General features: G+C 54.6%; 1 protein-coding gene across 1 annotated transcript in view; it reads left to right on the top strand.

The window, feature by feature from the left end:
- CABIN1 (calcineurin binding protein 1) overlaps positions 1-16561 on the top strand; it is a 125948-nt gene that overhangs the window by 97902 nt on the left and 11485 nt on the right. The window contains exons 30-31 of the mRNA XM_006901429.1: positions 14557-14720; positions 15777-15873. Coding sequence (XP_006901491.1) covers positions 14557-14720; positions 15777-15873 — 261 coding nt within the window. The remainder of the gene's footprint in view (positions 1-14556; positions 14721-15776; positions 15874-16561) is intronic.

Here is a 16561-nt window from a genome sequence, read left to right as displayed (position 1 = left end):
TCCCAGGTGGTGGTCTCCCGGGCAGTAGTTCTATCTGGTGGTGGTTCCCTTAGGCAATGGCCCTCCCAGGTGGTGGTCCCCTAGGCAGCTGTCCCCCTGGGCGGCAGTTTCCCCTGATGGCAGCTGTCTCATCCCACCCTCACTTGGACAATACCTTCGTGTGGCTGTCCTGGCTACAGGCAGTGGCCTCCGCAGAGGGCAGGCAGCAACAGCCACAGCACAGTGGTGATGCATCCCAGGCCCTGGGTCACTACTGCTAGAGAGAAGCTGGCTACATTGTAAAACCACTGCAGCCCAGTATCAAGATACTGTGTCCAAAAGTTCATCTCTAGAAGTCAGCTACAGGGTGCTGCTTTGTAAAAGCAGAGTTTGCCTAGCACCAGCTGCCCATGGACACTCTGAACCCAATTCTGTGTGAGCCTCTTCTCAGATAAGCTGCTACCTCCTGAGGCCTGGTTGCCCCTGCCCTTTGTGCCGGCCCTGCTGCCCTCATTAGCTGAGCCTTGTTCCCCGGCAACCAGCCCTCAGCACCTCTAAGTCCTCTCCCCACCCTACACCACTCTTGCCCTTCCTGCTCTGAGCCACATGGCTCTGGGGAGTTTATTTTGGAGTTCCCTCTGCATTCCCCTGGATTTCCTATTTCGCGCAAGGAAACAGAAGGAGCCAGCCTTGAGCCCCAACAGTGGGCATGCACGTGGGAGGAAACGTGTTAGAACTTGAGCCCTGCAAAGCTGGATGTGGGGGTGGCAGACCATAGAGGCTGGTCGTCAGTCCACCTGGTCTGGGGGACTGACAGGGCAGGGCTATTGCTCTGGAGCCTGCCTCCTAGCCTCTTGAACTTCTGTCCAGGGGACAGCCACCCAGTGACAGAAGCACAGAGTCTTTGCCCAACCCTGCCATGGACTTATCACTGAGCCTCTCAGAACAGTTGTCCTTCTGATAGCTGCACAGTCCGATGCTGTGTGCTGTAGGTTACCATGTGTGCTGTCGGGATGGGATGGCTATCTCAGAGGTTGTTCTTGCTGCTCAGCTGTGTGCCCGGAAGCCAGCACTCCTAGACACAGGGTGCTCTCTCAGAGGCCTGGAACACTTCTAAACATCCACCTCCCACAGTCATAGCCCTAGCCCTTATGTATATGTTGTTGTTGTTATGTGCCATTAAGTCAGAACCTACCCACAGCTGAGCTGCTGGCAGGTTTTCAGAGGCAGTAAATTACATGGGAAGAGATTGTCCATCTTTCTTCCTGGGAACAGCTAATGGATTTGAACCACATGCCTTTGGGATTGCAGTGAAGCTCTTTACCAGTAGGTCACCAGAGCTCCCATAGACAGATAGGTATATAGCCTTGTTATATTTGCTATTCACTAAACATCTGAGGGTTGAACAGCAAAATGGTCCTGGACAGATGTGTCTCCTGTGGGAATTGGTCTTGGCTAGGCTGGGGCTTCCACCACTTCTTCCCTCCCATAGAATACAGCAGAGACAGCGGGCCCTGTAGGTCCAGTGAGTATGAGTAGCCCTGCCCTGCCCAGTGAGGCCTGGTACCTGCACCCTAGGATGTGTTGGAGCAGTCACTGGGTGTGCCCCCACTTGCGTTGGTCCAGCACACATTCTATGCACAGGCACACTTAGGGTCAGCCTGGTTGACAGTGGAGTCAGGAGAGCCTTCTGTTAGCCTGCTGCCATGCCTTGGTCCCACATGCATCGGTGTCACATTGTAACTGAGGGTCATCCTGACTGACAGGAGCTAGATCACAGCAGGCACTGGACATGTTCCCACATGCATTGGTCCTGCACACATTCTGTATCACATTGTCACTGAGGGTCAGCCTGGCTGATAGGAGCCAGGTCAGGAGAGCAGCTGCTCTTTACGCCTCCAGGTTTGGGGCAGGAAGTAACAGGAAAACTGAGTGTGCGTGGAACATGTTCTCTCTCTATAGCCCAGGCTGGGTAGCCAGTCCTGCTGGGACTCCCTCACTGCGGTGACGTTAGGCTTGTCACTGGGGTTCTGTATAGCTCCTGCTCCGGTGTGCCTGCAGGACTCTCAGGCTAGGATCTCGGGGATCATGCATAGCAGCAGCACAGGTGATGGTGCAAGACCCTCAGGCTGGGTGAGGGTGGGTGTCTTCTCTTTGTGGTTGATCTGAGCTCTCTCTCCATCAAAGTCAGTGCTTTCCTCCTCCTGTGACACTGGCTCATGTAGGAAGTCTTTGCTTTGTCACTCTGTCTATTGCACCAGGGACAGAGCACAGGCCTGCCCTACACTTGCCTCCCCAGCTGGTAGCAAATGGAGGTGCTGGCCTCAGATTAAGGATAGGGGGTACTGGGTACCACCACACACAGGGCTGCCCGCTTGCCCATGACCACAGGCTGGCTGTGAGGAGGGCAAGTCCATGATTGCTGACCGAGGCCAGGCTGCCTCTAGGCAGACGCTCAATGACCAGACGAGTGGCCATGGACATCCTCACTGTTCTCAGGATAGGGCTCCATCACCAGACCTGGGCCAGCTTGAGAAGATGTGACCGAGGCTGTTTGGAGAAGCATGAGTCTAGTCTGTTCAAGGGACGATGGCCCATGCTTGGAGATGGGATAACTTTAGTAGACTTTTCCATGCTGAGTGGTGCTGTGGGTGGGCTGGGTAAAGAAGGACCAGAAGCCCCGCCAAGGTTACTTGCTGCTGGTCACATTCTCTGGGCCCTGGAAAGAGGTGCCCTGTGATGTCAGTGAGGCCTGTCTGCCAGCACTGTGGTGGCAGCCCTGTTGTCCTGCAGCCTGGCCATACTCCAGGTAAGTCCTGAACCGAGAGTGGGAGTGTGCAAAGACAGGAGCCAAGGGTGGCATCCAGCTTTGGGGATTGCAGACATACAGGGGTGGGCAGCGTGGCCTGGGGAGCTGGATGAGGAGCCTGCCCATCCACACGGGGCTCTCTACCGAGTGTGCAGTACTATCCCCCTGCTCTGTGGTCTGTGGGTGCTTCCCCAGTATATGGCACCAAGAATATCCACCCTTTCTGTGGTATGTGGGGTGCACCACCAGCGCATAGCACGTAGGTGGTCTTTGGGTGCTCCCCAGTGTGCGGTACCTAAGAATGTCCCCCGTCTGTGCTCTGTGGATCCTCCCCCAGTGTACAGTACCTAGGAGTGTCCCCTCGCTCTATGCTCTGTGGGTGTTCTCCAGTGTGCAGCACCTAAGAGTGTCCACTGACTGTAGCAGTGTCCACCTTTGAGTCTCTGGGCCCCCACCCAGTGCACATGCAGGGATGCTCTGGAGATGAGCTGGTTCCTTTGCAGACAGGCTGCTGAAGCCTCACAGGCCACTGGCAAGGCTTGGCAGCTTGCCATCACGGCTTTCCCTCTTTCCCCAGAACCCCCAGAACACTCCCACTGGCTGTGGTGGTGCTACCTCAGACTAGAGGTGGGTCCTGCCCTGGAACACCTGAGCCTCGTCCTCAGACTCTAATGGGACACCTGAGGACGGCTAATCCACACCAGGGCTGACTTTTATTGATTTTAAAGAAAACCCAGCCACATCAAAGAGGCAATCAGAACAGAAAAGAGGGACAAAGTTTAGGTTGAGTAAACATGAGCTGCTTGGCTGTCGTGGGAATTGCTGCAGTGCCCTATTTTTAGCTTTGTTGAAATGATCTGTGAGCCGACTGCACAAAGAATAAACAAAGGAAATACTTCACATTCTCAGAGTCTGCTCCATAGTCATTCCCAGGTGGACATGGCAGTGTCTGTCCAGGACATGACTCGGACCCACCAGCCCCTTCCTTCTGCCCCAGGACCCAGGAGGGGCCACAGCCTAGGGTTTGGCCTCCCTGCCATCACCCACCACAGCAGGGAAGGGTGACTGCAGCTCCTCCTTGATCGTGTTCTTTTTTTGCCATCCTGAGATATCTTTTGTCCAGATGTGGATACAGACCTGCAGCTGTGCCAGGGCACTGGGGCAGAGGAGACCCTGGCGGTCCAGCCTGTGGGTCATGTCCCACAGAAAGACCCCAGCCCAGCCTCAGGGCCGTGCTGAGCATGGCTTCCTGGCCCACTGTGACAGCTCATCAGACCACCTACTCCAAAGAGCTTCCTTCTGTTTGAGCGGATATTTATAGATCATGCTGGTTTTCTAGTCAATCCTTCAAAGATATTTTATTTTATGACATTAATTACCACTGATTAATTAACTAATTACAATGTGTTGTTGTTACTGTGATTTATCTGTACCATCACCCAATTTACCTGATTATTTTCCCTCCCCGCTCCTTGCCCATCCCTGCTAACACTCCAAGATTATTGTGTGTCTACCTTCTCTTTAGCTTTTTAGAATAGTGCTCATGTGTCATGACAGTCTCTGGGTGACTGACCTATGTCACTCAAGTATTTGTATAAGATTTATCTATTTGTGCAGAGATTCTTGATGGATTTTTAGTGATGTGTACATCATTGTGTGCATGCACTGTATTTCCTTTTGTTTATCTTTGATGGACTTGGCAGTCTTTCCGTCTCATGGCTGTTGTAAATGATGCTGCAGTGGATATGGGTGCATTGTGGCAGCTTGTGTCACCATTTTGGTTTATTCGGTGTCTGTACCTAGTAGTGGGGCTGCTGTATTAATGGTAATTCTCTTGCCAACTTTCTGAGAAAATGCACCCTTCTTTCCATGGTGGCTGCACCATTTCCATTCCCACCAGCAGGGTGTGAGCACACCCTCACCGGTGTGTGTTTGCTGTATTATTGGACACTGTTACGGCCAGGATGAGATACTATCTCTTTGTTTTGATCGGATATGATGGTGTAAGCCATAGGGAGTTGTGCTGCCAACCCAGAGCCCCCACCCCAACCCCTACTGGTTCAGGTCCACTGGGGACTGTGAGAGAAAAGAATGGGCAGTTCACAGCCTCCCAAAACCTGCTGCAGGGTTAGCTAGGACTTCATTATGGTTCAGCAGCAATTACTTTGTGATTCTTTTTCAATAGCAAATAATTTTGAGGGAGCCCTGATGGCCTAGTGTGTAAGGAGTTGAACTGCCAACCCAAAGACACACAAGTTTGAATCCACCAAGTCATCTTAGAAGAAAGTCCCCTCTCATACAGTTTTGCAGGCTCTGAAAATTTGCTGCAGGGCCACCTAGGGGTTGGTTCCAACTCAGAGGCCCACAGCAACGATTTTGATCATTTCTTCATATTGTTGGCATCAGAGTATCTTGGTTAAATGTATGTTCATGTCCATTTTCAGGTGTTGCCGTTTTCTGTCTATTTTGAGTTGAGTCCCTTGTAGGATGTGTCCTTGCGAAATCTTTTTCCCACATCTTTAGGTTTTCTTTTCATTCGTCACAGCACAGGGAGCCCAGTCAGTAGTGAATTGGTTCTGGCATTGATTAGGTTTGCTAGTTTTGCCTGGTTTTTTCTTTGATGATCTTTACAGTTTGAGTTGGTAGTTTTGTGTCTGATGTGAGGGGTGGATGTGTCTTGTTTTTATTTTCGGCATTTAGCTAACCCAGTTTTGTCTGCACCTTTTGTTAAAGATGCTGTCTTTGCTTCTACTTACTTAGATTCATCCTCTTGCCTTGGCTGCCCAGCGATGGATGGATGTTATCTCTGCTCCCAATTCTGTTCCATTGGTGTGTGTGCCTGCTCTGTACAGGCACTTGCTGCCTGGCAGGTTTTGAAATCAGAGCGTTGGAAGGCTGCCTGCTTTGTTGTCGTCTTCACTTGGTGCTTCCTTATCCAGGGCCTCTTCCCTTTTCAGATGAATTTGGTGGTTACTTTATCCATCTCCTTGGTAACTGATGATGGGGATCTATAAATACTTTGTAGTATTGCCATTTACATCTTCTGCTCCACGAGCGTGACGTGATTTCCCATTTTTTGTAGGCCTCTCTGAGTTTCTTGTGTTTTGTAGTTTTCTTTGTAGAGTTGTAACTCATTGCTGTCCATTCAGAACCTATCTTGATCACTTACCCCTTTGATCATTGTGTAATACCCTTCTCTGTCTCTTACACTGGTATTTGCTTTTCAGAAATTCTATCCCACTCCTGCTCTTTTATGATTGCCCTTCTTTAATCTGTCTTTGTCCTTTTATGTCTTGTAGTCAGATGTTGATAGGTCATGTGTTTTTATCTGTTCTGTTACTCATTCCGTCTTGTTTGGTGTATTTAGTCCCTGCCTGCTCAGGATAATTATCAGTTGTGATTGTTGTGTTAGGTGCTGCCAAGTCAGCCACTACTCATAGCAACCCTGTGAATACCAGATCCAAAACCTGCTCTATTCTATACCATCCTCAATATACTCGCACCCTTGCTGCAGCCACTACGTTGATCCATTTCATTGAGGTTTGTTCTTTCACTGACCCTCCATCTTTTCAAGCATGATACCTTTTTCCAAGCACTGGTCCCTCCTGATATGCCCAAAGTACATCGTGAGATAGAGTTTGACCATCTTTGCCTGGTCTACCAAGGTAAACAGGGACACTGGATGGGATGCTGGCCAGTTTGCTCTCTCCACTGTTGTGTGGCTGCCCGCGAGCAGATGTCTACATCCCTGCCCCACCCTCTTCCCAAATGAAACACACCAGCCCAGGAGAAATAAGACGAGGTGGTGGTTCCTGTGTGTGAGGCAGGGAGGTGGAGGGTCCCCAGTGGGCCTAGTGGCAGGGCTGGCATAAAGCCCCAAACTAACTCTCCCCTTAGACCAGCCTCAAGTGTCCCAAGGGAAGATTAACGTCCTGGTCACCATTGTTGGCCTGTAAGGATCTGGCACTCATAGATGAGCATGGCTACCATCTCCCAGGAGAGGTCCCTGGGTTCTGCTTGGTAGAGCAGCAGCAGTTTGGGTGGAGGGGCCACTTCTCGTCAGTCTCGATGCCAGGGCCCAGCTGCTGGCCTGCCTTCTTCCCAGAGTCCCTGAGCCCTCTCACTGTCCAGGGTATCCTACTGCTGCCCCTCCTTCAGAGCTTGTCACAGGCTGGAGGCGGCAGTCCCTGCTTCTCCCCAGGGTCCCTCTGTTTGTTAAGGCGTGTTCCACCGCTGCCCCTCTTTTAGGGCCTTTTGCAGTCCTGGGTGGAACAGGAGGGAATGGTCCCTTCTTCTCCCCAGGCTTCCCCTGTCACAGCATGTCCCATCGATGCCCCTCCTCTGGGGCCTGTCTCAGGCCTGGGTGGGGGAGTCCCTCACTGTTTCTGCTTTTCCCCGGCTTTCCCCTGTCACAGCATGTCCACTATTGCCCTTTCCTGTGGCCTGTTGCAGACTTGGGCAGTGGGCTACTTTGTCTACAGGGGTGGGTCTAAGGGTTCTGCTCCATGGGTTCAGACCCCTGCGCCCCTTTCCATCATTACCTGTCTGCTCCAAGTGGGCCTACTGAGGCCTCCTCACCCAGACCTTGTGCTTCCAGGTGGGGTTAGCTGAGAGCCCCTGGCCTACAGGAGGTCCCAGGGGATGCAGAGACGTCCTGCTTGCTTCTAATAAGCATGTGTCTGAGTCGAGGCCTCACCAGGCTGGTCCTTGGTACCTCCCAACTGAGAAGCAGGCTGGAATGAGCCAACTCTCACCCCTGCAGACCCCATAAAACCTCATGTACTATGCCCTAGGGTCCTGATGAGCCAGGATGGAGTCCATGCTGCAGCCTTGAGCTGGGAGCCTGTGCAGGAGAGCTGGGGTACACCTCAGGGGAATCTGCACTGAGGGCCAGGGTACACTTCAGGGGAGCCTGTGCAGAAGGCCAGGGTACCCGTCGGGAAAGCCTGTGCAGGAGGCTGGGGCACCTGTCAACTGTCTGGAGTGGCCTGTAGAAGAAGATTGGAAGTGGAAGTCACCAGGATGCCCTGCCCATGCCATTGTGCCAGATTTAGGCCTTATCTGCCCATCGTTTCCCTGTCTTTAGCCAGGTTCACGGATGAGTGTGGTGATTTCCCAGCAGAACCATTTTTCCCACCACCAGAAGAGATTGCAGAAGCCAGGGCCCACTCAGGCTACGCCCCTAGCCTTGCTCTGCAAGGATCCCCAGGATCCCTCCTGCTCCAGGAGGCCTCCCTCACTGGCCAGGCACCCCAAGGGCCAGCTTCCTTCTGGGAATGTCTCTCCCACCTCTTTCCACTTTGCTTATTTGGAAAGTTTGACCGAGTTGCTTTTGAAAGAGAGGCACTGGGTTGAGATCCAAACCAGGCCGGCACTCCCAAGCCCACTGGTTCCCTTGGTGATGAGGCCTGCATCCAGCCTGGTGACCACACTGCCCTCTACCTGCCCCTCCCCACATCTCCACCATGGTCTCCTCACTTCTTGAGGACTAGGGGTGGTCTGGAGAGCCCCTTGAGGACATTTGTGAGAGCCTCTCACTGCAGGGGGCTGGGGCAGGCACCACCCTGGGTGTGGGGCCAAATGGAAGGCTGTGGGAGGGGCCTGGACCTCAGCACTGAGGGCACCAGACGGGCTCAGCAATGCTCTTCAGACCAGGGCCTTGCCACCGGGGTCCTGGCCAGCAGGGGCTGGCACCCCATTTGGGGGCCCAGGAGGTATGGCCATGGGTGCTGGCTCCTCCACTGTACTCAAAAGACCCACTTGGAGCAGCACCCAGTACAGCAGAGCATCCTGGGGAAGGGGGTACTTAGGGGACACAGGGACCCTCATGGAGAGGTGGTACTCAGGAGGGGACACAAGAGCCGTTCCTGGGAAGGGGGTACTCAGAAGGTGACACAGGGGCCCATCCTGGGGAAGGGAGTACTCAGAAAGGGACACAGGAGCCATACTGGGGAGGATATTCTCAGGAGGGTGTATGGGGAAGGAGGGGTACTCAAAAGGGGTTGGGGGGCCATCACTGGGAAGGATACTCAGGAGGAGGCATGATGGCCCATCTTGGGGAGGAATCAGTAGAGAATGTGGGGACACATCACTGGGGAGGGTTACTCAGTACAGAATGTGAGGGCTCATCACTGGGGAGGGGTGGCCAGGGGCACTACCCTATTGCTAGGAGCTGTCAGGGACACTTGGTCTCCTCGGACTGTAGCACAAATGCCCTGAGTGGATGATTTCATTTTCTTAAGTTTAAGTGCTGAAAGTCAAGTTCAGAGCTGCTCTCTGTGAGCTTATTGTCCTCATATTCTAGGACGTTGTCACATTCCTATTAGCTTGTGGCCCACTCCTAGGATCTTGCATATCCAGCCCTCATCACTCTCTCCACAGCTCCCTTTGGGGACATCCATTCCCTCCAAGGCTGTGTGTGTCGGCCTGGCTTGAGGAGCTACAGACCTCCTGGGACTCCTGCCCCCTAAATGGCACATGAACAGGAGAGCCAGTGGCTACTCCAGCATGGGGCCTGAGACTGAGACACTGTTGGTGGGACAGTTTTGAAGCTGAGAATGAAGGTCTGGCTTTTCAGAACTGGCTGCAGAACGGAGGGAAGACAGTTCAGGGTGGGGACTATGTGCCCAGTGCTGGTGGGAATGGGGACCATGGTCCCCCCTCCTCACTGTTACACCCCAGAGGCACAGGGCTCTGGACTTCCAAGGTTGAGCTGGAAGTTGGGGTAGAGAGGAGAGTACATCAGGAAGTCACCAGTCTGTCAGGCAGTAGGAAGGGAACCCCCACCTCAGTCAAGATCAGATGGTGAATAGGAGATCCCTGCCTGAGTCAGGATCAGATGGTGCCTAAGGGACTTCCATTCAAGTCAGTGTCAGCAGGGAACCCTCACCTGAGTTAGTCTCAGATGGTTCATCAGGAACCCATTAGGGTTGAGCAGTGAGTGGATCAACGAGTCCCCTGCCTGAGAGTCAGATAGCGGTGAGAAGCCCAGCCCTGCTCCCTCCTAGGCAGTTCAGGCTCAGCCAGGCCCAGAGGGCTAGACCCCAGATACCCGCATATGACCATCTGTCCCAGTGGACAGAGGGATCACCATGGAAAAACTGCTGTGGAAGCCCGGCAATAGGTCAGACCAGCCTAGGGGAAGCTGGATGGCCTGTGGATGACACAGGTAACTGTGTGTGGTGCTGTGGTTCTAGCCAAGACTTGAGACAAGTTTTCCACCCAGCACACCCCCATTAAACTGGGGAAGATTGGGGCTACACCTGCAGGTGCCAGAAACAGTGCAGTGTTTGCGAAAATGGGTACAATATCCCAGGTACCCATAGAGGTGATGGGGAGAAGACTTCCCCCGGGCTAGCAGGACTGCAGAGGCTGGAAGGGTGAAGCCTGCTATAATCTCCCCAACGTCTGGCCATCACCTGTGGGCTATTTGCAACATGTCCCCACAGTGTGCCCCTGTCCCCTTGCCTGCTGCAGGTGGCCCATGCTGCTGTCTGTTCATGCTACCATGTGGCACAAGCCCAGAGAGAGCCAGCTGTAACACAGCAGGCAGAATGGGCACAGCCCTCTACTCACTGTACACGGTCACCACCCTGCTCATGGCCCTGTGCCCATAGCCCAGGCTGGTTCCCATCTTTAAGCTATGAGGCCACCCTTGCGACCAGGCCAGGGCATGGAGGGCTGGCCAGCAAAGTCGGCTGTGCTGGGCCGGCAGCCAGGCCAGCTCTGCCCGCCCCGCCCCAGCCTGCCGAGTGCCTCGGTGGCCATGGCCCAGCGCGCGCCTCTGCTTTGCTGCACAGATGCCACGGCTGCGCCTGCGGGTAGGAAGTGGGGTGCAGGGCAGGGCCAAGCCGCCTCAGCCGAGGGGTCCCACACCCCTCTCCTCTGCCGAGGCCTGCTGGAGGTCCTGTGCCCCACCATCCCTTGTCCGTGGGCAACTGCACAGGAAGGCAGCTGGGGCGGTGGCGGCCATAGTGGGGGGCGCAGAGAAGTTGAGCCCTGCTGGAGGAAGCTTGGGCAGCTGCGCACAGTGGCACTGGCCAAGCTGCCGAAGTCTAAAGGCACGGACAACTCGGGCGCTGGCGAGGGGAGGGGTCGGGGCTGGAGGATGATGCTGGGGAGGCGGGGTCTCACGTTTGTCATCAGGCCATGGGGCTGGGGGCAGTGCTGGCTGCTCAGCTCAGGGACCCAGTGTGCTGCTGGCAGGAGAGACTGAAAGCAGAGCATGGAGCGGGCTAATGGCGGGCTTCCCCAGATCTGCATGCCTGTGGCTGGTGCTGGGGACTCCCCGGCGCCAAGTGGCCCAGCAAGTGTGCGGTGATGGTGACTCGAGCAGGTTGGGGGGGGGGGCACCAGCACACCACCCTTCTCTCTGCAACTCTGCAGCCAGGAGTCTGCCCCAGTAGGTTTGTAGGGGAATTGCTAGGACTTTCTGCGTGGGGTTTCCCGCCTGGCCCACTTGTGGGGGCTCTGCCTCTTGAGTGCTGCACTTACAACTTCCAGGGGTCTTGCGTATGATAAATTCAGCCAGCCCGGATGAAGGTGGCTGTCCGCTGGGTACTGTTCCCAGTGAGTGCCCACTATCCAGGCAGGTGGGCTGGGTTGGGAAGACAAGTGGACAGAGCCCCGCTGGTGGCTCACCACCCACTGACACAGTGTGCTCTGGGGAGAGGTGGGCATGGGCCACCGTGGGTGGCTGCCCCTCATGCAGAGTAGCCATCCTCTGGCTGCTCAGGTTGTAGCTGACTAGCGTTGCCCAGAACTGGAGATGGTTGGCATTTCCCCATGGTTATAATTCTGATTTGGTCTCGGTTCTGGCCCAGTCTAAGGACAGTGCCCAGGGATCCTAGAAACAAAGGGAAGCTTGTAGGCTGCTTCCTGGCTGCCTCATGGCTCCCCTGGTTTTCAGCTGGCTCTCGCCACCCTAGAGCAGTCCCCGTAGTGCCCATGCAGGGTGCTAGGGTGTTTACCAAACTCTTCACTCTAGGGGGCTCTCCCCATTGGGGGGGTAAGTGTGTGTGTACACCTTCTGCTTGTCTCGGGGGGAGAGGTACCTCACCCCACCTGCACTGTACACGCTAGTCCTCCTTCATAGTGTGTGAATACCATACTAACCTGCAGAGGAGACGCCAAGGGAAGTAGGCCTCCCTGGGCCTTCCAACCTTGCAGGGCACCCTCCCATGTCCACCACCGTGACAGCTTCCACCTCTCCTCCAATGCAGCTCTTTCCTGACTTTCCCTTCACTCCCACACACATACTCACATGGGTCTGGAGTGTGCACATGTGTACTCACACCCAACCTTCACTGCCAGACACACTCACATGGGTGTTCACACACACACATAGTCACATATCTCCCTCCCCTACGTACTCACACAGGTGTTCACACACAGACATGTGCATGCCCGCATGTCCTCACCCTTCAGTCCCGTATAGACACAGGTGTTGACACACAAACACGTTCATACACATGCATGTACTCACCCTTCCCGTACATGCTTATACAGGTATTCACACACAGACACGTGCATGCCTGCATGTACTCACCCTTCAGTCCCGTACAGGCTCACATGGATGTGTGCACACATGTATATTCACAGCCCTCCTGATTGCTCACACATGTGTTCACACATGCATTTACTCACACCCTTCACTCTGACACACACCCCCTTTACTCCCGTGTACACTCGCACACTTGTGTACATCATATACACTTGCCCTTGTTAGGTACTCACACTCATCCACACCAAACCCTCACAAACCCCTTCCTCCCTCCCCCATTTGGATCCACAGACCATAACTACATGTTGTCCTCCCAGCCAGGAACCCCGGGGTCAGAAGGGAGGCTGTGTTCAGGTGTGTTGCGACCCCTGACCAGTTGCACAAAAGGGGATTTTTGGACAAAATTCCTGTTCTACCCCAGGAGACTCGCTTAGGGCCCATGGGCAGTGCCAGGCTGAGGGCACCTGGAGGCCAGGACTCCTTTGTGCTCCTCTGTGTCATCCTACATCCTGACATTTAGCATGGCCACAGTCTTGGGACTACAAACATCTGATGCTTCTGTGACCCCCTGCCACCATGTCCCTGAGACAAGGCCCACTCCTGACTTCTCAGTCCTTGAGAATGTCACAGGGTACTGTCCAGGGGGAGCCTACATAACTGACATAGCCAGGCTGCCCAAGCTGTCCCCTTGAGTGCAGGGGTGACATCGGTGTCCCGGGTGTGTATGGAGGCTCTGTGAGTCTTTCCCTCATTTGGTAAGGCTGTGCCTGTCGATGATGGAAGCCACTGTGGGCCATGCCCCTGGCATACACTCTGAGCAAGGTGGGTGACTCATGGGAGGTCTTGTGGTTGCAGCTTCTACATCCACCAAGTATCACCCCCCAATACCCACCATCCCCCAGCCGCTGGCAGCAGGACCCTTGGGATCTTGGGTCTGTCCAAGTTCCCTACTACATACCTCATAGATGTGCACATGGGAGCTTTCAGCTGCAGGATGGAAAATGGTCTGCATGCTTTTCCACCCGTCCTCCCGTGTAATCCGTAAGTGCATCCATGTGTGTGCGCGCACACCCCCATCCCCTGCAGCCACTAAGGGGCTCCCCGTTGTCACGCACACCTGCCCATTGGAGGGCTGACCATTATATCCATCCAGAGCCAGTACAGAAAAAAAATTTGACCATCCATGTCCAAAAAATATCCCAGCAAGTTCTGCCTTGGTGCACGTGTGTGTGCATCAGAGGCCTCCTTGCCACTGACTACATATGCACAAATGCCCAGGCAGTCATCACGCCCATCCCTCTGCAGGCCTGCCACCCCAGCACCTGCCTGACCCCCATGGTTTTTCAGTGTCCTGTGTTGTCCAGGCAGGCATACCTAGGCCTTGCTTGGCAGTGCTGATAGGGAGATTGGCTGCCTGCCTCCAGGCCTCCTCACTGTCCCAGAAAACCCGTCCCTGTACCAGTTGCCTCCACTGCTCAGTGACCCAGGGTTGCCAGAGCCTCCAGGCAGAGTGTCCTTGCTGACTTGAGATGGCACTCTGGCTACTCTGGATGTGCTGCTACATGAGGATGTACACCAATTGCACACCCATGGTGGCCTCAAGCAGGGGATCCAGCCCTGGAGTCCACTACATGTCCAATAGAGGTCAGGCTCCCAAGGCCCAGCCAGGCCAAGACTTGACATGTGAATCTCACAGCCATAGGCATTCAGATACGTGACCTTCCATCTCTGCATGGTCAGCCCTGGTCACTGACGTTGCTCTAAACCTTAGCTGACCCCTGAAGTAGTCAAACACTATGCAGAGCACAGGAAGTATAAGGCTGGCCAACATGGCCTTCACAGATGAGGAGAGTATCCCCATCACAGTGAACTGCCTAACATGGGGTATGGCAGCCAGCATCTTTCTGCTGGCCTTGGTGGACAGCCACCATGGAGCCACTGTACAGAGGCACACTTCCAGATATCCCAGACCCAGCTGGCACCTGGGGGACATGTAAATATGGGATGAAGGACCCTGTCATTGAAAGTCTGGCTTTTGTGTGGATTGGTGGTAGCAGTGACACGCAGTTCTCAGGACAGTGGAGAGGACTCATCTGTGTGAGGCCAGCAGGAGCCAGTGGAGGGGCAGGCTGGCCTGAGCTGGCTGTGGTGGCCAAGGCCATGGGGACCACCGGGTATGGGACATTGGACAGGGATACCTTGGCTCCAGGACAGGCCATAGATCCCCTGGCTTGGGCATCCCTGCTCACCTCCTGCCTCTCTGCAGGGCATCTGGCGGATCCCCGTGGATGAGATTGACAGGCCAGGCAGCTTCGCTTGGCACATGAACCGCTCCATCGTGCTGCTGCTCCAGGTGCTGGCCGAGCTGCGGGACCACAGCACCCTCCTCAAGGTGACCTCCATGCTGCAGCGCACTCCAGACCAGGGCAAGTGAGTGTCGCCCACAGGGCCCAGAGCATGCTCTAAACGGGCAGATGAGCACTACTCACCCACCTGGCCACAGACCCAGAGGGAAAATGGACCAGGGCAAATGAGTGTCACCCACTCACCTGGCCAGGCTCCTCTTGCCCACACGGCCACAGGACCCAGAGGGCAACTGGACTAGGGCAAGTTAGTACTGCCTGCCAGCCAGACTTCTACCCACACAGCTATAGGGCCCAGAGCTGGGGAGGGGACAGCTTTCCTATGAACTCTTGTACAGCTAGGCAGCCGACACTGTTCCTCCCACTAGGGCCCCCTGCTCCAAACACCTCCCCTGAGAGAGGTTTTCATATTGAGACTCAGAATAGGCTAACTTCCTTCCTGCTCCCAGAGCTGCTGGTGGTGCAGGAAAGACAGGGGCCAAAGTTGGCAAGGGCCAATCACAATACCCTCAGAGAGACTCTGCCCCCAGAAACAGGACCCTCAGAAAGATCTAACCCCAGGAAGGGACAGTGACATTCTCTTAGAGGGACCAGCCCCCCAGGAATGGACATGCAGAAAGTGCCATAAGCAGAGGTGTATGGGGATCCTTGGACAGACACAGCTTGGATGTGCGCTGAGCTGGGCAGTGAGGACCCTGCGTTGCTGGCTGGGCCAGTGGGCACCTTCTGAGCTAGCCCTTCTTCACCTGTGGCTGCTAAGCTTCATAACAGTAGCCAGCTGGGGGCACTTGGGATATTGACCTAAGAGAAGGGGGCTGGGTGCCCCAGTGCTTACTGACTTGAGGGCAAGGCTACCCACTGCAGTCCTGCCCAAGTGGTACAGTGTATTCTGTGGGGCCAGGGCCGGTATCCAGGGAAGCAGAGCCAAGGTAGGTAGGAGGCTGAGGGACAGGAAGTTAGAGCAGGGGACAGAGTTCACTGCCGAGGTGTGTGGTGGTGGGCCTTTGTCCTTCAGGAAGATTTCTGAGCGTAGGAGGCTAAGGGAGTGGAAGAGTTTTTAGGGTAGAGAGTTTTCTTGATAAGAGCTAAGATGTGTGTTGTTCTGTGTCCTACAACCTCTTAGGAAATACCTCCGTGATGCTGATCGCCAGGTCCTGGCCCAGCGGGCTTACATCCTCACCGTGAAGGTGCTCGAGGACACCCTGACTGAGCTTGCAGAGGTATGCAGTCTACCCTCTGCATACTAACTGCCTCCCGTCTACCAATAGTATGTCCCCCTTGCCGCTGCACCTCTTCCCTCTATATGACACAACTTCCGCTCTGTGTCTACGTTGTCTCTTCATTATTCCACATTGTTGCCTCACTGCCTTTTCACTGTCTTCTGACTGCCTCCACACTACCTTCTCACTATCTCCAGCCTATCTCCTCAATGTCTCCACACTGCTTCCTCTCTGGCTCCATGCTGCCTCCTCACTGCCTCCCTAGTGTCCCCACATTGCCTCCTCACTGTTTCTACACTGTCTCCACGCTGCCTTCTCTTTCCATACTGTCTCAAAACTGCCTCCACACTCTCCCTCACTGTCTCCATTCTGTAGCCACAATGTCTCCGTACTGCTTCCTATCTCCACATTGCCTCCTAACAACCTCTTCACTGTCTCCATACTATCTCCTCAATTTCTTCAAACTGCCACCTTACCATCTCCTCAATGTTTCTGTACTACTTCCTCTTATCTCTATACTGCCTCCTCACTGTCTCCTCGCTGCCTCCTTACTGTCTCCTCACTGTCTCCACAGTCTCCTCCACACTGCCTCCTCACTGTCTCCACACTGTCTCCTCCTGTCTCCACACTGTCTCCTCCTCACTGTCTCCACACTGTCTCCTCCTCACTGTCTCCACACTGTCTCCTC

The sequence above is a fragment of the Elephantulus edwardii genome, unplaced genomic scaffold (genome assembly GCF_000299155.1).
Source record: "Elephantulus edwardii isolate Elephantulus edwardi_28Jun2011 unplaced genomic scaffold, EleEdw1.0 scaffold00325, whole genome shotgun sequence".
Lineage (NCBI taxonomy): Eukaryota > Metazoa > Chordata > Mammalia > Macroscelidea > Macroscelididae > Elephantulus > Elephantulus edwardii.
Note: the sequence above shows the minus strand (reverse complement) of the source record. Positions and strands in the feature narration are given on the sequence as shown.